This window comes from Formica exsecta, unplaced genomic scaffold (genome assembly GCF_003651465.1).
Source record: "Formica exsecta isolate Colony F162 unplaced genomic scaffold, ASM365146v1 scaffold2, whole genome shotgun sequence".
NCBI classification, from domain to species: Eukaryota; Metazoa; Arthropoda; class Insecta; order Hymenoptera; family Formicidae; genus Formica; species Formica exsecta.
In genome coordinates, this window is record NW_021849297.1 from 2,721,298 (window position 1) to 2,743,073 (window position 21,776).

Sequence of the window (21,776 nt, forward strand, 5' to 3'; positions counted from 1 at the left end):
AGTGTGATGTGAAAAAAATATAGTGGAAATATTTTAATTTTAGACCGAGAAGATAAAATCCAAATATGCATAAAAAATTTACAAAAAATCACATCAAGTTTATCATTCAACGGTGCTTTGATTGGAATAACGGAGCAAGTCGAATTTATCATCGGGTCGTCTCACGACATGAATAGGTGATCCAATCTATACATCTGGATATATGAAAAAATTAGACAGCATTACCAATAATTGTATACAAAATTATGGAAACAATGCAATTTGTCAAATTTTTTTCGCAACTTGTCGAATTACTATTATATTAAATCATTGATTTCTACAAAGCTAAATCGCCAAATATCAAAAATATTCAAATAAATAAAGAATGTTCAATAAAAAATGTTCAAATACTCGAATTTATTACATGCATTTTCGTTCTCTGGAACCATATAACAAATTAAATAAAATTAAATTTATATCAAACATGTATATTTATATATAAAGCATGTATTAAAGAATGTTATAAATATAATTCACATTTGTAGGACGAGAGAAAGAGAGTGAGAAGGAAAAGAAAGAAAAGGAAAAGAAAGAGGAGGAGAAAAATCGAATTCTTTTGTACATTATATCAGAGAGTTTATATAATTTATAATATTTAATATTTATTTTTTTTTAGAAAGCAGTTGGAGATGAAAGAATCAATTTTAATTAACTGTGAAAATATGTTACGTTCACCCACGTGATCTGCCGCGCAAAATGAAATCAGTTCTGTAAATCGAGAATTCATTCGGTAATTACAGCGCGTTGCGCATATATATTTTTCGGTTTGTTGATTATCGGTGACACGTGTCGGCTTCATAATTTATGTTATTCGCGCTGGCAGCATTTTACGCGGCACAATGGCCTGACGTGTCTTCGGGGTCGGGATGGGATAGCGAATAATGCCAGCAAATTAGGACGGAAGAAAGCGATGTTTAATAGTTTCCGACGCAAATTGATTCCCGCTAATTGCGGAGCGTCGGCAAAAGCGCCGTATAATTTTCTCTTTTCGCCGGTTACAAATTATTTTACAGCTTCACGGAATGCCGCGACTGCCTTTCCAATAAATCGACGTAATTTTGACGCATTATTATTAAATATCGTAGCTTCTCTGTACGTCGCATGATAAGCTTGTCACTGACGAGAAATATATTTGTTTCCCAATTTTACTTACAGTCAAAAATCTCGATTATTATTTCGTTGATAACATAGTAATTAATTATTTCAATTATTATTTTCCATTATCTTCTTGTTAGTTTGTAATAATATATAATAGTATCTGCATCGTAACATTAACAAAATTAGTTTTAGACATCTGTATAGATACGCGATTTTTCCTACTATATTATTTTAGAATTTTTATATCAATAAAGTGATTCTATTATAACTATATCTTTTTATAGTAATTTTACCAAATTATAATTGACTTTTTCTTTTTAGCAAAAATTTTTATTTATCAAAGCAGTATTTTTTTACATAAAGCATATTAAAGATTTGTTGAAACTGATAAAAGAGAATACGATTTTGTTACTAATTTTCGTTCTTGAAGCCTATTTTCTGAAAACACTTTAATTTTCTACGATAAATTACATCGTAGCCAGATGTCGCGCGACATTTTCCCTGAGAAAAGCCTCGGCTACAAATTCATCGCGAAAGCCGTAAGTTATGACGAGAAAATGCCGTTGGCTGTGCGTTTCGCTCACCTCGTATCTTACACGTCGCGCTAAAGTAATCAATTCCTTTGTTCGCGTTTTCTATAGACTGGCGTCAGACGCAAACACCGTGTGTCAACTTTGTGTGTACCGCGTATGAAAAGGAAAAGCGGCGGAAAAGGCGAGTCCGCGTTGCAGGTGCAACTGGCCCGTTAAATTTTATCAGGATATTCGCATTCATACAAGGGTCGCCGACCTCAGCATTGTCCACGCCGACGCGATTTAATATACGGCCACAAAATATTAAATCTCGCCCCATCGTCTCGCCTTTCGCGCCCAGTTATATTCGACGCGTTAGACTTATTTCGCGAACACATCAAGTCTCGGTCCCTCAGTGCTCTAGAAGGAAGTGAACAATGCTGGCGATGGTCCAGAATTTTTTTTCATTGTCCAGTAAATTTATGGCCCGTAATAATTAATGATACGTAAATTAAAATAAAAAAACTCTAAAGCAAGTTAGGGAGTGTTTTCACAATTTTATATATATAAAATTATATGTATTAAAAATTATAATAAAAAGATGCGATTTTTTATAAATAGAATAAAAAATAGAATTTTATAATAATAGTAGAATATAGTATAACAATATAATAAGAACAAAAACATTATCTTTATTAGACATTTTACTTTTTCAACATGATTTATTTATCTAGAACTTTTCGATATTATATCCCCCTCCCACACACATACGCACAGATCTTTATGGTTCACAATTCTGTCCCTGACGGCTCTTTTCGAATGATAATCGCCGGCCTTGATTATGATGTGCAGAATAGATGGTACCGGCCAGTGATATGGGGATGATTACTAAAAGCCCCAACAGGCTGCATTGTTTATAATTACACCCTCAGCTCGTTATATTAAATCTACCCCTTTGTGCGGTATCAGTGAACGGCCGGAGATATTTTCCGGTTGTGCAATTTATCCGCGATGTTCCGCGAATTATACGCTTGGACCGGCGTGTACGTTTTATTCTCAACATCCGGGTAGCTTATACGCGTTAAGGGTGGATCCGGGTGTGGCGGTTAAGGGCAGACGCTTAAAATAGAACGTAAGCTGTTGTAAGTATAGGATGGACATAATGGCGCGGTCAGTGATTCGAGACAAAGACTTCTAATCTCGAGATAACGTCTTGGTCTCGTATAGCTATATTTTATTGGTGATTCCAGAAGACAGTATCTTTTATCCTAGACATCGTGAATAAATTTTGCTTGTAATAGACATCGAGAGTATTTAAAAAAAGTATTTAAACTTCCGTTACATTTATAAAACATGAAGAAGTTGTAGATAATAGTTTTGGGAAAGCAAATTATATTGAAAATTTTTAAATAGACAATATTTATGAGTAAGAATGTAAACCGAGGATACAATTTAGATATGTCAATGTATATTATTTAATCTAATGTTTATAATTAATAGTGATTATATAAAAAAAAAAAAAAAAAAAAAAAAAAATCAGAGAAGCATGCGAGAATTCTTAGTCGTACAATGTTTTCCTTTAAATAAAAGATTTTTGATCAATGAAAGCGTGACAAAAAAAAAAAAAAAAATGCAATGTATCCCAAGAATAAAATTTCAATCATTCGTAGCTCCAAAAACTTTCGCAATATTCATCAGAAAAATAGCATGTCAACAGTTCGCAAAAGAACATTTTTTTTCTTTATTTTTCAAAACTTGAGAATGAAAGAATTACGAATACGATATGGTGAATATAATAATATATATATAAAAATGCAATTAGGTTTAGGTATTCGGGGATGCGCGCGTGCACGTTTAAAGAGTTAAAATTCCGGCGCGCGATTCTTTAACGTCCGAGACGAAGAGGATAGGCAGCAGATATGTCAGCTGACTCGACATTCTCATGGAAATTTTTGGCGATACGTCGTCCGCGAGTCTCGACCGGGATCGTCGTCACGGAGGATATTCGGGATGCGGCGGATTCCGCGACGAGGAGGGAAAGAGAGAAGGAGGAAGAGAGAAAGGCAGTCGGGATGCTGGGCGAGAGGACCGCGTAATTTATTGCGAGCAATATTACCGACGACACGCCGAGCGAGCGGGATGGGAAAAGCCCGTGCTTCTCTCTCGTCCCAGAAATGTATTTTATAGCGACCGAAGATGGGGTTCTAGCTACGGCGCGACTCTGCTTACTACTCTTTCGAGTCGACATCGGATTTAAATAAGTCGATGCAAACGTCCTGGCCTTTATTCACCGTTTTCTGTCTCTCGGTCGCGTCACTCATTGCTCGGTTTATATTATGCTTTTTTATACAGAGAGATCTTTATTAATTGCACGATTTGTTTTTTGATCGGCTAATATTTTTTCTCGTGACAAAATGTGAGAACGTCCACATAGACTTTTTATTTCGTAATATTAGCAAAACTAAAAATATTTATTATAATCGCATAAAGTATCAAAAAATATTAGAGGCATATCATTCCATTACACAAGATGTTAAAAAAAAACCATTCAATATTTATATGGTAGATAAGACACACCATACTGAGTAAAAAAACTTTGGTAAACATAGGTCGTAAGCTCAACTGTTTCTGAGATATAAACATTCTTGTATGTAGCATCATGATTGAGATTTACTGGCTTCTACGTGTCGCATGCGATGTTTACCTCAATGTTTATAAACCGAGTGTTAAATGTCCTCATTCAATTTCCATACATATTTCATAACAGAAGATTTCACCGGCAATCAGTCAGTTGTCATCAACCGGCGATTGCGGATCTTTGCGATTTGGTGATTACACAGTACTTTGTACCGTGCTGAAAATGTCAGCGTGGAACATCTTCGGTAAATATCAAGATAAAGATTTAGACAGATTATCTTCTTCTCACGTCACGTTTACTAAGATTTTTTTATTCATTGTCAGTATGGTGTGTCCTATCTACAATATAAATATTGAATTTTTTGGAACACCCTGTATATGTATCATTCATAATTACATTGATATATTGAAAATGAATATCGTGAAATTTTAATATTCTACAATGCAACACAATATATATACAAATTTATTTATTTTGCAAGTAAATTTTGCTCAAAATATAAAGTCTTTTTTATATTATGTTTTTATAATTTGTTGCATTTATAAAATTTTCAATGAGAACTTTGCTTACGGACATTCTTAGCAAAATCATTCGTATGCAATTCAAGGTTAATGGTATCGAGTAATCTCAGATGGGTCAGCATTAAATTTAAATAAGTCGGCCAATTCTACCAAAGCGATTCCGGGTAATGGAAAGATGGTAGCGCCGATTTAATTCGACGATGTAGTATTTACTGCCACGCTTTATGGCTCCTTTATTCCGCATTTTTACGACGAAAATCACTTAAGGGTACTCCGCCACATCAGATCGAAGTAATTTTACTCGATTTATTTCATCTCGAATTAATTAAATAACGATCGGTAAATATAGGAGGATAATCATTAAAGATTATACAACAAAGTGCAGCATAAAAACGATTTATCGTTAGTGCATTAAATTTTACGACCCTAATTTACGACCCTAATTTAAGCTACTTTGCAATAGTTTGCTGTCTGAAGATTCAAAATCCTTTTTTACAAAATTGCCTATTATGTTATATTATGTTACACATTATATATATATAAACCATTACTTTTTTGTACTCTATGTATATTATTTTATATAAAAAGATATTGTACAGCAGGGGAAAAAATATGTTAAATTTTGTACTCGAATTAAAATATTTACATTGATGTACACCATATTATAATTTTGCTAATTTTACAGTATCGAAAGGCTAAGTCCGTTTCATGTGAGCGTAATTCTATATGGTAAATTGAATGGTTTGAAATCAAAGTGGTGCTTGAGAGAATCGGGAAGAAAATCGGAAATCGATGATACTTATATATCGCGCTGTCTATGGTCGGATGCGTAAACTGTGTAGGCAGGATTTTTCTCTCACAACAGAAACCCATCGACTAATGTCGTATTTCCTTCCGACTATTCATTCAGTCCTCGTTGAACGCCGAATATCTCGACGACAAAGAAAGTTGTTGTCTCGCTAGCTTTTCCGACTGTTCTTGTTAAAGAAATGTTTCTTAATGTAATTGTTTTCTGCGATAAAAATATTGTTCTTTAATGATCAGCGATTGTTAAATTCTCAGGCATAGATAATTTATTAGAATCTTCTCTCTCTATATATTATGTAGAAAGTCCAAATATTTTTTATAAACGGTATATATATAATATTATTTCTTTTTGTAAATATAGTATATATTTCTTTGAAAAATCACGATATATTTATTTTGCGTCTGATATATCAAGTAAATAAGAGAATATATATGTATACATTTTATATAGGAAGAATGTTTTCAGAAATGTATACGTTCGTCGTTCTGATATTGCTGAATCCCATTTGTGCCGTTTCGATATTCTATTCATTGTCGTGTTTTATTTCCTCGTCCACGTCGCTTGAATGTTTTCATATCCATTCCCACTTCGACGCTGTCGCGCTCCCTTTTATCTCAGTCAGGGATTTATATTTTTGATCGATACTTTAATTTTCGCCTCCCAGCAGTCTTTCGTTTTACCCATTTCAACCTATTATCCCCCTTATTTAATCACGCGATAATTGACGCAGTAATTAACGCGTATGTCAAGAAATTAATGGTACGTGCGCGGTTCGAAAATTTAATTTAAAAAATAATAAACAAAAAAATAAAAAAGTAAAATTGTGTTATATATATATTAGATTACATTAAAAATCCATTTGTTTGTTATAAATTGAGTTTAATTGTCGGTAATTAAAAATTCGATAATATCAAAACAACAAAAATTCTTTTCGTAAAAATTTGACAAAATTAAATTTTGTTTTTTTTTATCGAAGCTTTCAATGTTCTAAATGTGTCTTATTATTGCTATTAAAAAATAATATTTATATTTCTTTTCATATTTATTGTTATATACTTATATTTATCTAAATTTATATTTAACACAAATTGTGTATTTTAAAATAAATTATTTCTTATTATTTTAGAACTTATTGTTAGATAAAAATGCTTAATGGATATTTTGAAGACGCAAATATATGCATATTATTTTCTCATCGATCCAATCATTGATCACTTTTTATATGCGAGCGATCTTGCATTTTAGCATCTTGGAAAATAATAAAAAAAAGAATTACCGCGTGCCTCCGAATAAAATTGAGAAGAAGAGAGAAATCTTATTTGATAAAAAGAAAAAAGAGAGTAAAGTATGAGATAAGCTAGAATGGCCAGAAAACGGAGGAAGAAACCGAGCAAGAAGAAGCGATTCCGGTTTACGATAATCGCGCGTCAGCTAGTTTTTCCTTCATTTTTTTATATATACCTTATGATTTTTACGCGCATATGAACTAAGGACGCTAGCGCTAAAATATACGCGTGATTAATCGATTACGACGAGACTCGCAAATGAGTCTCGCATTTACAAGGTACAAGAGAGGTGCAACGACCATATAAATACTACTTTCTTCCTGTCTCCTGAATTTTCTGTTCTCGTTCCTCTTCTAATCAATTTTTTTCTTTTTCCACTAGCAGTTTCGTATCGTGTTATTAAATGATAAACTGTTGTAAGAATTACCGTGAAACGAGTAACATTGAACTTTTTGTTAAGTTTTTGTTATATAGAAAGCATTCTAAATCTTAAAAACACGAAAGAACTAGAAGCTCGTACATTAAAGTTTAAAGAAGTCTAAAAGCATCCTTTGTAAGAAATGTAATGGGCGAGTTTTGCAAAACATGATTTGTGTGTGTGCAACATTATTGTAAAAATAACTCACTATTTTCATTTTTAAATTAGATGTAACAATATTCTCTCTTTATTATCTACTTTTGCAGATGTTTTGTTTATAATTGCAATATTAAATTACTTGTAACATTTTTCAAAATAATATTTTTAATTCATTATTAAAATTATTCTTTCTATTTTGTAAATAGAATTACATTACAATCACGATTACATTACAATATTATATTATATTATGAATGCTTTGTTAATTTTATCATAATTAATTCTATTGTATCTTCTTTCTCCGTCATAACATAATTTTATATTCGCTTGTTCGGTTTCTCTAAGTTTTCAGATTAAACAGTCAGATGTACTAAAGGAAAGTGGCAAAAAGTGTGACACGGTTCTAGTTAAAGTTTCTGTTTCATCTAGCAAGAAAGAAAAGTAGGAATCGGGTCGTAAAAGCAAAGTAGAAAATTAACGAAGTGCTATGAACAATGCAAGCAATACGTTACGACAGAAAATGAAATGGCGCACTTGAATAACATCTAATCCCGGAAGCGACAATCCGTGGGATAAGAATCGGCTGAGAATAACTGTGAGAAGTGCGAAGGACGGCGTTTATTAAAATCTGAGCGTTATCTCGAGTTATATGAAATGGTCACGCGTAATAATGATTAGATCGCGAATGCAAGCTGCAATGAATGAAAGATATGTGACTGATAAATTATTATAAATGATAAATTATATTGGTAAATTATTACAAGTTGCACTTAACGCTGTATTTAAATAATTATATACAAAGCATCGCGATCTTAAATCTCAATGGCGTATATTCTTCGATAAAGACAGTTTTTAATATTCAACATTAATATCAAATATTTTGACAATTGAGCCTCTAATTAAAATTCCGAGAAAAAGCTTACTCTTTTTTTTTTTGTAAATAATGAAAGAAATAATTTATATTGTTATTTTTAATTGCGCCTAAAATCTTAAAAACTTTTTCATCAATAATTTAGAAATTATTAATGTTTTGAAATATTTTAGTTAAAACAAAAATATATTCCTTGAGAATTGCTTAAAGATTTCTTTATCGAAATAAAATCAAATAGTTTTCCGAAGTTCACGTCACATACCTATTTTGAAAAGGCATAAAGCTATGCATATACTGACTGGATATTTTGAGTAAATCGTGCGTGAATAGAAAACTCGTCATTTTCGCGATAATCCTGCTGCTATTAAATCTGGATGAGCGAAAAAATTGCCGCCATCGACGGAACAATCGGTTATCACAAAGCGATATTCAGGAGGGTTATAAAAAATCCCGCGGGAGAATTGTGTCTTCGCATTTTCATCCTCAGATTTGAATAATCTCTTCGAGAAGCAGAGAGAGTTTATATCTTGTATCTCCCCACAAAAAGAGTTCCAGGATAAATCCTGAGTGTGTACCGTCGATATGAATTGTGCGATTATTTTTTTCCTTATCGTTAAGTACAGTTATTTCGAGGAAATTGTCGAATCGATTTTCGAAAGATATCAAACTAATTTAAATATGTAAAATCAGAGAGAAACAAACATAAGATTAAATAAAAATATCAAAATAAAATTCGAATTAGGATTTATACAAAAAACAAATCAAATCTACAAATAATAGATTTCTCTGAAACTTTAGGATATTTATAGGTGTTACAAAAATGAATTTCAATTCTCTTGGTGTTAAAAACGCACACTTAAAGATCCATCCTTACGAACAGACCACGGAGTAGTTTCGCCATTAATAAACGAGTTGAGACAATGGGGTCCGGACCGCGTAAGAGCAAAATAAATTGAAGGTATCTCCAGTGCCGCTTCCGTTCGGTGCGTCGAGCTCTCTAGCCGACTGCTCCGTAATTAGTGAGCGTCTAAACAATACTCGAGCCATCTTCCGGAGACCACCCCTCGCGCACCCTGCGACCACCCTTCCTTTACGCTTCTCTTAGCGCAAAGTGGAATCGCCGATAATTAATTATCCGCTCGCAGAGCGTGTGACTGTTGGGATTATTCGCGGCCACGTTCTTCTTCTTTCGTCTTTCCTTCCCTTCGGTCCTAATTTCAGCTGTTTACAGGCAAGATCTTCCCTATCGCTCGCTAGTCGTATCGTGGCGAGATAATGGCTCGTCGCTAGAAATTCCGATAGGAATGCGGCGAAGGACAGAGAGAGACGGATAATAGCAGCGATTAAAAAGGCTACTGTATATAATTCGAGATGCGAAGTGGTGCCTGTTGTTATTTACGTATTTGTATTTCATCTCGTGTTCAAATTTAGCCCTCGAGTCACAATTATTTCACAAATGAAAAATGATAATAACACATTTTTTTAATAAAGAAGAAGATTGATCTTTTCTCTCTGTTTTTGATAAAGATTATAATTTAAATCTAATTCAAAATATTTAACATTTTTTACATTCATGTGTGCATGGGATTTTAGAAAGAGTTTCTCTTAATTAATAAAACTGCCATCTCTAAAAATGTTAGATTTTCTATTTCATTCCCGCATTTTCAATGTCCTTAGTCGTTCTAGAAAGGCGGTTTCAAATATACGCTTCAGAATTTCATTATGAATGCGATTAAATGTCGAGCGATTAAACGCACGAGTTTGTCGCGTCGCACAACGGACAGAAGCAACCGCGCTCGTTAGCATACTTTGAAAGTCTTTAATTGCAACCGGAAGTTTACCGGAAGCTTGCGGTTCACAAACAATATTCACCGGGTAAATAAATATGCGACAAACGTGCGACGAGGTCCTGCACGTTAAATGTTGTTACAAGTTCGTTAAATTGAATTTTTCGCGGAAGGAAAATTATTTTCCCCGGATACCGCGAGTTCTTTTCTTGTCAAAATTAAATAACTAAAAAATAGGAATATATATTTTTTTAACCATTCGAGATATTTTACCAATTGTTTACATTTTTAAACATGAATATCTTAAACTTTAAAATGTGTGTGTGTGAAAAAAAAAATGTGTATAACTCTTTCTTTTATGTAACAATCATGCTCAAAATATTCTGTATATTAAAAAATTATTAAATAATTGTTTATTAATCATAAAATAATATTTTGAGATGTCGTTTAGAATATTTTACAACAAGATGCCTAAATATAACTTAAGGAGTCTGATTTGAAAAGACAGACAGCATCGGACATTCGATGGAAAACCGCGGAGTTCTAATCGATTCCTTTTGCTACGAACTACGAAATTACTATTGGCAGACCAAAGGCCATCCTTCTCTCGGTTCCTTTCGTCGATCTCCCGAAGCGTTCAATAACTTCTTCGAAAACTCGAAAGTACACCCCAAGGGTGCAGCTTTGCAGATTCCAAACGCATACCGCGGAACCGACCTCTCTCATTCGGCTTCCCGGCGTTTCAAAGCTTAACGAAATGGAAACAATATTGACTCGCGAGTCTAACTGAAGAGCTTTGTATCGAGACGATATTGCTTCACGATGCGAACGATTCCCTCTTACATCTCCCTTTATAGATTCCGCGAAATACTTATTTATTGTTAGTCGTAACTCTATAGCAGAAGAAAACTCATTTCTTAGATACTTTGACGAAATATACTTCTAATAAATTGTAATAGATTAAAAAAACTAGTTTGTGTTTATATCTAATATATTAAAAAACAAAAACTAAATTAATAATACATATAATTACTAGTGTAAAGTATCTGTTTAAAATATTTATATAATAGCTTTCTATATGTGTAGTAAAAAATTAGCCTCTTTAGACAAAACTGTGTAAATTGTTCTAGTCTATATATAATTATTAATATATAATTATTGGACAAAATATGTATAAATAAATAAATATTAAATAAAGAAGAAAATCACACAATTAAATAAATGTAAAGTTCTTTTAAAATTCATGCTTCTAAAATAATTCGTGATTGCGAGGACTATATAAGCATTTAAATCAAAGTGCGACTCGAGATTCTCGTTAGGTTTGTGTGTGAAAGCCGATATTATGTATCGAGCGAGAGTGTGAGGCGAGAGCTTGGCGGAAATTCGTGGTGAAACGATTAACGGTGAACGCCACGTTGTTACATCATTGGAAACATGGTCGACGTTCTACGTTCGTGTTAATCTGGAATTATTTAATCGCTCCTCATCTTGCGCGCCCCAACTTTGGGGGTATATTAATTATTATCGTTATTGCAAGGGGTGGGGGGGGAGGGAAGTAGGGTGAAAAGAGCGCGTTGTTCGCAAGAGATGTTTATTCGACGCAAAAATCGAAGCGTCAGACGCACCGAAACATCGCGTAGTACTCAGTATGTTTTGTTTTACAGCCGATTATCGACTAATGGCTCGTAAATATCGCCGTTTGTTATTGTTGACTGGAACGGAGGGCACTGGACATCGCTGAATAACACATCAATTACATCAATTTAAATGCAGTTCAATTTTGTGTCGCCCGACGAAATGGCTGATGAGTGCAGTAAGCGAGAGAAAATACAATAATTAATTAATATTAATTACAGTCGTATTGATGTTAATACTAATGGATGATTTATCACTAGCCAATGAGTTCCGGCTGGAGTGGAAGTGTCATACAATTTTAATTTCAAAATAGACTCGTGAATTCTAGCGTAAATTTATATCAATATTTAAATAACGTATCTAAATATTTAATATTTAAATCACCCCTTTAATCTTAAAAAAATACATCATTTTTACATTGATCTTTTTAAGAAAGAGATTATTTATTGTTAACGCCTCGGTATTATTGTGTTTGTTTTAACTTACTACTCCCTGAAAAAAAAATCTTTAATAATATAGCCCGCGAACGAAAACTTTTCATGCATTATTATCGCGACTACTAGTTGAGAATTAAGTTCCTTCATCGTGGTCGGTTGTATCATTGAGTTTCTGCGGTTGCAGGAAGGTGCGACGGAACATTACTGTTCCGTACTTTTCCGGATTGCACGTCGGCACAAAAAAAAAAAATAATATCCGTTTCTTTTAGTTTGTCCTTATTTCCCCGCGATTCCGTCTTCGCGAATTGTGTTTCCTTCCAAAGATACGAAACTAAATAATGTTACGACTAAACTGGTCCGGTCACTTACTTTGTACAAACTTATTCTCCTTAGGATATAATAACGGATCTCTTTCGTCAAATTTTTTTTCCGCGAAATATAAGATGTTTAATTGTTAACAAATAAATTCTTATTTATTATCAAAAATGATACTGAAAGAGCTCGTTTAAAATATGAAATTTGATCAAGTCTTATCTCAGAGATATCGCTACTTTTTTAAATTAAATGTATCGCAATAAATTATAAGCATAATGAATACAATTATTAAATTGACGCACGAAGCTATACGAAAATTCTTCCGGATATAATCAAATATTTCACTTACCTCTATTCGAAAGGTCCATCCTTCTAAACTGAGCAGCTTCAGAGTCGTGTTTCTAGCCAGAGCGTGGCACAATAGTCTCGAGGGATGATCGTCCAGAGCCAGTCGAGGACTGGACAAATCCAGTAACTGGAGACACGGCGCTTCTGTCAAGGCTAATACCAAAGGCATCACGTCAGCTGGTCTCGACGCACCGGCGGCCCTCAGAGCATCCAAATTACGGGCCCTTCTAATGGTTTCGCCTAAACAGCCAGCATCCAAGCCGCCTAGAAGACACTTGGACACGTTCAGAGACCTTAACTTGCAGTTTGGTTCTCTGAAGCACAAAACAAAATGCTACTAGTTAGTCGGATTGTTTTGCGGAAAAGAAAGAAAGCTTTTTTCTACTTATAACTTTACGATATATCTTAGAGAGAGATGAAGATTTCAAAATAAAATTTATGGATTTAAAATATAGACAGTGCTATGAAAAAAAAAGAATTAACAATTAACAAAGTTCAACATGTTTTAGAAATTTAATAAAAGAATTAAAATATTTATTATAAATGATATTAATTATATAGAGTTGTAAAATAATTTTTAACTTTCGTATTTTGATTTAATACTTATTTATTTAATTTCATTATTAATCACGAGATGCGCTTCATCAAATCTCAGCAACAAAAAGTTTGACTTTGATAAGAAAAATAAGAACTTACCGAATCGAACGAGGAAAAAGATAGATTTAATCGAATCAGCTGATGAATCATTTAAGATTGATGGTAGTCGGATCGCGATCAAGACTTTGCCGTTAAATAAAAGAGAGACGTAAAAGTACCTAACCGGTAATCTCTGTCTTGGTTCTCATTTCTCTTCTTCCATCAATCTTTCATAACATAGAGAATGGTCGTTCACGATAATGAAACGACGCTTACGAATATATCGAATCATGAAAAACTTTAGTGCTCTCTTTTTGCAAGCTAAAACTTTTGGAACAATTTGGAACAGAATTTATCTCGACGTATCGATCTTTCTTAAAGAAATATCTTAAGGAAACATAATTTCTCGAGATTTTCCTTATAAAATGGAATTAGAAAGAATCTTAATCTTTATAATTAAATAGCTTATCGGATTAAAATTATGTGGTTAATATTTTCATTCATTAAAAATTAATCAAAGTCTTATTTTATATTTATCTTCATCTTAATTCCAACAAGTCACATTTTAATTTTAAATTAGAATAATTAAATTTCTCTCAATTAAATTTCTTGCTAAATTTCATCCTTATTGCGTCAGATTATTTTAAACTTCAACCGGAGTTGCGCGTTTCAAATTACAATTATACATGCGTATTTAAAAATTTTTTTTCTATTAGAAATATTTTTTTATCTTATCAACATTTTTATAAAAAAGCATTTCCATTTTATTACATTATTATTCATAAAATTTATCGTACATATAAATTTCGCATCACAAGAGATGCACACTACTTTGATTGTACTTTCTTATGATTTTCATTTAAGATTAATTAAACGATATACGTTTCACGTAATTACGGTGCTGCCCGCACGCACGCATCTTTCTCAAACAGCCCGTGCAATCTCGCGGCGAAAGATCGATCAACGTCAGGACAACAAAACACATAATGAACAAACACGCGGCAGTAGCGTAACACCCATCAACGTAAGACAGCGGTGAGCCGAATTACAGGACGAATAATCGAATCGTGGTGGCTTGGCCGACACCGCGTGGATTTACGCGCCCGTACGTGCGTTTAATGGCGGCAATTTAAGACGAACGATTCCGACTCTGGCCAGCAACAGCAGTAGCAACAGCAACCGTCCGGCTCCGGCGCGTTATATCGCGTCTGAATTTAATGGTATCTACTTTGGCCCATATTTACTCTCGACTGCTATTGCCGCTGCGATACGTACGTACCTATGTTTCGCGATACATCTGCTACTACGTACGTCTAATGGCATACGCTACCTTTAACGGTACCTGTACTCGCAGCCACGGTAAATTCGCTCCAATGCCGCCGCATTCTCTTTCTCTCTCTCTCTCTCTGAACGTATCTCTATATATATAAAGAAGGGAGAACAAAAATACTGCACCCTACGGCGAGAACGTACGCGGGCGTCGTGCCGCGAATTTCCAACAAAAATAAACGTTTCCGCCAGGAGAGAACGGCTGCGCATGGTAAACTCTGTCACGCATACCAGGCTTTTGCGTAATAAATAAAGTTCTGGATTTTGGAAACGAGAATATCGAAAATTCTTACGGTCGCGTGTTCGATTTAAATTGCTTGCAATCGCGGTATGTTCCCCGACATTATTTTTCTCGATTCGTTGCCGATCGCTCCGTGAATTATCGTTCTTTTTCTGTATGTCTTTGCCATAAAAATCAGAATAAAAAATTTTATTTTAGAATTTATATATAATTTCATCTTTTAAACTATATATTTAAACCTATCGTCTCGTTTACAGAGAAATCCGGAACAGAAATCTATAAAGATTAGAGGAGAATGCCAGAAATGTTGAAAAATACGTGATAAAAAATAGAAATTAAATCGATAAATAAATAAAAAAATATACGCGCATTGTAATGTTGAATCGCGAGCAATGTATATACGAGACAACATATTTTGGTGGCGGAAAATGGTACAATCACTCGGTTTATTTGTTGTAAACTGCGGGCGATCGGCCCGGTAGTTTTTCGACCCTCCGTCGTGAGTTTCGGTACTTGTGGGAAAGAACAAATGGCGTTCCAACGTCGTTCGTAGCGTGAAACACGAAAGTTTCTCTAAAATAAAATGCGAGAGATATGTCTCGAGGTTTACGGATATTATAGCGTTGGCTTGCGCTTCATTTTCCGCGACTTTAACCATGAGAAATTCGATCGCGTTATTCAAATACACTGTATCGAAGAGAAAGGCGATTCATAAAACAGATTAGACCTCCTTCCTTTCAGTTTGTATACTTTAATCGGTGATATAATCTCGTAACAGAAAAACGCACAATACAAATATTAGCTAAGTTCTTTCAAATTAATCACTTCTATGAATTTGCAGAATATGTGAAGATTCTAATTTAACTGTTAGATTAAAAATATAAAGGTATAATTTTCCCTNNNTTTATCTGATAACAAAGCTTGTTTTATAATTATATATGGCATAATAACGTATAGCATTAAAAACATAATGATATATGTACTTGGCGCGAGATAGTATGTTTCATTACATTTCTAAAATAAATAAAATATTTTTTCTTTATATTCATTTTCTTCTACATTATATTACAAAATACAAGTAAAGAATATAAAATGCCTGTTTAAAAATTGCTAGGGATAAATTAAATACTTTAATTTTGTTATTAATACAAATTATGTATGTATAATTAATAAATATGTAAAAAATACGAAATTTCTTAGCAAATATTACTTATCCAATAAATATTCACACATACACATATATGTATACTTCCACACATAACAACATTTTTATATTTACTTATATTTATATTTACTTTATATTTATTCCGATTTATTTGTGAATTGAAATGGCGAAACGTGTCGAGGTGTGACGCGACGAGATTTTCGCATTTCGCGCGAAGAAAACATTTATTGCGATCTAAAATCATGCCCCGAAGATAAGCCCCGAGAGCGCAATAGATTCGCAATCGTATGTCAAACGAGCGCGGTGGTATTGCTCGCGGACGGCGCTTAAGTTTCGATAGTTTTACTGGCGCGGGAATTTTGCTGCAGGGACGCACCGCATGTCGGAAGTCGCGAAAATCGGTTGCGGTTTAAAGGAAAATAGAAGCACGCGGCGATGCATTTTTAACCCCTTTTCTCGCCATCGACTTTATCGCGTTGCCTTTTATTGCCATCATATTCGTACTCAACTTTACGCTTTTATAAAGAGCGGTATGCTTTGTTCCGGTCAGAACAAACGTTTCGCAACGATTGCGAGATATTTATTTATTTGCTGACGTATTAACGTCATATGATTTGACGTTGCCAAAGCACATTGGATTTTCGCACTTTTCACGATGTCAATAAGCACGTCAATCTTTTATGAAAGTTTTTGCCAAGAATTTATAGAGAAAAACATTGCTACTATATTATATCGTGTAAAAAATACATTAAATTACTTCATTAGCTTATATTAATTACATTTTTTCCATAGTTAATTTATAAATTATTTCAGTTTGTTTCGATGATAATGAATTGATTTATAATTATTCTGGCAAGAGACACGGATTTTATTAATACAAGCGTGGTTCGAGCACAATTAACAAAGTATTCTATTATTTATTATTATTAGTAAAAAAATACTGTCCATAAAAAGTTGGCATATTTGATTGCAGGTTAGCAAGTTTTATAAAATTGCGTATGAATCTCATGTTTTTTCGGAGAACGACCGGTAAGTTTTCGCGGCACGAAGGTACATCGTGAAAGAAAAATACCGGACGCTTAATTGCATTACATCCAGCGTGCGTCCCGCGAAATACCTTTCCACTTTCAACTCCGTTCCATTCTGTTTCTTCGACGACTACTTGCGAGTTGTACTTCGGGGATCTTCGACGAGAGCTCTAGCGGAGCTTATTACGTACAGTGGAACTCCATTTATCCGGGAAGAACCGTGCACAGTAGCTAATAATTCGGACTCTTTCTTTAATTGTTATTATCCTACACGCGCGTTATTATCCTAAATCCCCAACGCTGTTTATTTACAATTGTCATCAGATTATTGGAGAAAGTGCGCCAAATCCGCTTCGTCGACTCAAGATACGCTAATAAAATGCGCTCGACTAGCTCGCGAAAATGTTCCAGTCGCCTTTCCAATCCCAAGTGGAATATTGAAATCTTTCCTCGACACGCTCCATTGCGATAATAACGGTGCTAATTCGAATAAAAGTCTCGCTACAATTTTCTTATTATACGCGTTAAAGCAGAAATCAAGGATGTAAACGTTCCAGTTTTGTTAAAAAACATTAGTCTTACATTTCTCGCTCCGGTTCATTATTTGTTTCATTTATCTGTTTACTGGATTTATTTATTTATTTTTTTTTTTATTGTAGCGACCAATCATATAAATTATTTTTAATCTCCGATTAGAATACGATTAATCACGCATTCACATTCATAGCTTAGATATTTTAATTTTTACAAATTTCTGATTTTCACGAATCTGTATTTTATCAAAACCATCGAATTATTTAACATTCACAAAAATATCTTATCATCGATTAAGTACTCGTGTCACGTGTGCTATCTACAATTTTTCTCGAACGACAAACATATAGACAAATCGAGAATAATCTATGGGAAACTCTTGTTGGAATTTCTCAACTTATATCTGACCCATTGGGCTTACGCTATGAACAATGGATACAACTCTGGCTGAACTTTTTTATCGCGAGTGCCTGACTGGCCTCTCTAATTCCGGGAGCTGTGTCTCTTATCGCGGGCCGTGTTGCGCGCGTGATTTAGGAAGCTCGTCGGAAGCTCGACGAAAGAGTGGAGGGAGAAGATCGTCCGGCGGCGATGAAAAACGTCGACGAAACTTGAAACGATGAAAAATCGCCACCGTCGACGGCCCCGAGAATTCGCGAACTCGCGTTAGCCGAACGAACTTCGCTGCGGCGGGTCGGCGAAATATCTCGTCATTCCCCCACCGAAACGATGTATCTTCGTTCGCGAGCACCCTCGAAAACGCTTCGCGGGCGTCCCAGTACTTATACCAAGTCCATACTGATGTTGATATCTTGCACTGAAGACGATTCGCGAAAACAGGAATGAGAAAAAGCACGGTATCGTTTATTACGGAATTTCTGGAACGACGATGAATTTGTCTTGAATTTGATTTACTGTACTTTTTCGTCGGGTCTGACAAGCTTGGATTTATGTTAGATGAAGGTAATTTACTTCCCCGATCTTAGATACTTGATATATTGCGAGACAAATAGCGGCCTTGATTTAATATTGAATAAATTGTCGACTTTTGACAAATCGGCCTTCAAGCGAAAGTATATGTGTGTCTATGAAATATTTATTACTTTATTATTAAATCGTCTGATATTATTCTTAAGATTAGAAGTCTCGTATCATTAGTTATATCCCATTTTTATATCTGAAAAAAAATCTTTCTTTAGATATATTACACTAAATAACTATTATCATCCTTTCATTTATTCGCAATTTTTCTTTCTGTTACTTTGATACCATATATAATCTCATTACATGTATATAATGAAATTTGCGTAAAGCTGCGTATCGTAAAGTTACACGTTTCCTCTTTATGGACTTACACCGAATCATTTGTTTCTTGGCAGTGATGACGAAATACGAAAAAAAAAGAAAAAAGCATTCAATCCTTTATAAATTCATTTACGAGCGCGATTCCTATGACGTGCAAAAATTCACGTGAATGACGAGGCAGTTATGAAATTTTGAGGGAGCATAGCCAGCTGCTACAAACTCTCAAGCTATTGTTTCTTCGTTTACATATCGGACAACTCCCTAAATCGGAAGGCATAACCGTTCTTGTTTGACAAATTTGATGCTTGCACGTTAGTATAAAAAAATATAGACATAATTAAAAAATATAGACATTTATTTTCATGATGACAGTCATATGATAGCACATGATAATCCGTCTTTTGATAAAAAGAATATGGAGTGTCGTATTCATAAAAAAAAAATATATATATACATCAACTTCACATTTTTTATATAATTCTTGATGCACGGACATTAAAAAAAAAAACTAAAGCCTTAAAAATTTAAAAATTCTGATATTTAAATATCTCTTCTTTTTAAGTTGTTTAATCTCTTTGTTTAATTAAACTCGGAAATTTTGACAAAGTTTTTCTGGATTAAAATCTCTTACTCTCTGATTACGAGGTGACATTTGAAAAGACCATTTTTCATCGAAATATTCTGTTGATCCTCAAATGAACAAAACGCTCGACAGACATTGAACATATTATTCCGAATGATGCGGGATAAAATTCTACAAGAAGGGAGGAAAAGGAATTATACGTGATACCCCGTATATCAGAAGTTCGCAGGCGGATCCAGCGATCGATAAGTCTCGTGCATTTAACAGGTTGAAGAGAGATCGCCGCGATTCGGCGTGACTCGCGAAATTTCGGGAGCAGAATAGCCCGTCGTTATTTCGACGATGGGAATCGATTATGATGAGCGATCATTTTGCCAAGCTACTTTCCAACTAGCGTGTAGAACCTGTATATCTTGATGCTTATGGAAAATCTTGGATAGAGCGTTTATGAAGGATGGCGGGACACGCGGGCAGGAAGTGAGATCGATTAGTTCCCTTTGTCCTGGCTCTCTCTTCCAGAGAGGAAAACAGCACGTCGATAAACGTCACTTAGAAACATTCGCGCGGCACATCGATCTCTTTTAGCCACAAAGTATGACAAAGCAGGCTATTTTTCACCGTTCAATTATCTTTTTTTTACGAGAAATTAGTAATAAGAATTCAATCGAGATTTGAAAAGTCATTTGGAATCTGCATTTTAACATTCATTTTTTAAAACTCGTTTTCTTAAAAAAAAAAGAAATATCCTAGTACACACAAATGAAACATTATAAAAGAATGACTGAAATTTTAATATGTAATACTTATGTATATCAAGATAATTTATATGAATATATTTATATGAATATGTGAAAAAATTATCATTTTCATAAATATTATTTTTGTGAAACGAGATATCAAAATGTTCCCACGCTTGGTCATTATTTTTAATAAAAATTTAAGGGGGAAGCTTGATGTATAAAAATATATATGTATTCATATTTTATTGTTACTACTGCAAAATTTATAATTTTATAAAGTATAAAATATTTTTTCTGGTTTAATAAATCGGTGCGCACATTTCTCACATAGAGATATAAACGAATCACACACATATAATAAAATACCTCTCTGTACAATTGTGTGTATTTTCCATTTTCGGATATGTCTTAAATTTTATCAAAGAGTCAATCGAAAGTCCGAATACTTCTTATAACGTATAATTCGCACGATTTCTTGCGCTTTTGAATCGAAACAAAAGTCGATGGAGGCAACACCACGAAGGGCCGTTAAAGGTTGAGAACGGGAAATTTAATGAAATATATTCGCGCATTGGACACACATTGCATACGCGATGGAAAGCGCGCGGAAAAGCGCGGACAGCGTTCAGAGGTCCGGGAATAATCTCGGGAATATTTTTCCGCCGAGAGTTCCAATTTACCTCGCGTCCGCTCGGCGAAGGTGAGTTTTTAATTAAAAACATCAACTTCACCATATGTGTACCTCTGTTATACATACATTGCATCAAAGCCGTTGCAAAATACGATATTCAAAAACTTGGCCAAAACACATTCCGAAAAAAAAGGAAGAGACACATCGACATCGCGTGGCTATGGTTTTGTCTGGGATCGCGTGCTTGTCGCGTTTCGATTTATAACGTAAGAGCATTACGGCGTGCGTAATTGCATTTGTGGATATATTGGAGCCGCCTTTGTGTGAGCCAGGTCACCGTTTTATATTTAATATCGATAACGAATACAAATCCTCGTGAATTGTTCGGCGGGTCTATTCAGCGGCAGCGGAATGCAACGGATAACAACGTAATTTTCTCGCGCGTTATTATACGGCGATAATCTGCAATAATACGCAAGATACGCTTTCATTAACCGCAGCTTGTAATACCAATCAGTATCACATTTATCATGTTTTATGCAAGTTAATTTACTAGAGCCGAGAATACATATCACAATTAGAGAACATGTTCCTGAAAATTATTTTAATGATTATAATTTGCAAAAGAATAACCGTTAAAACAATCTAAAAATAATTAAAATCATATTTCAATCTTTAAACTGATATTTTATATTTTGTTTCTTCCATCCAA

The 21,776-nt window shown here is 34.1% G+C and overlaps 1 protein-coding gene across 2 annotated transcripts in view; it reads right to left on the reverse strand.

Annotated features, from left to right (window-relative positions):
* LOC115234499 overlaps positions 1-21,776 on the reverse strand; it is a 148,297-nt gene that overhangs the window by 12,965 nt on the left and 113,556 nt on the right. For both annotated transcript variants that reach the window (XM_029805631.1, XM_029805632.1), the window contains one exon: positions 12,874-13,186. In XM_029805631.1, the coding sequence (XP_029661491.1) occupies positions 12,874-13,186 (313 nt within the window). The remainder of the gene's footprint in view (positions 1-12,873; positions 13,187-21,776) is intronic.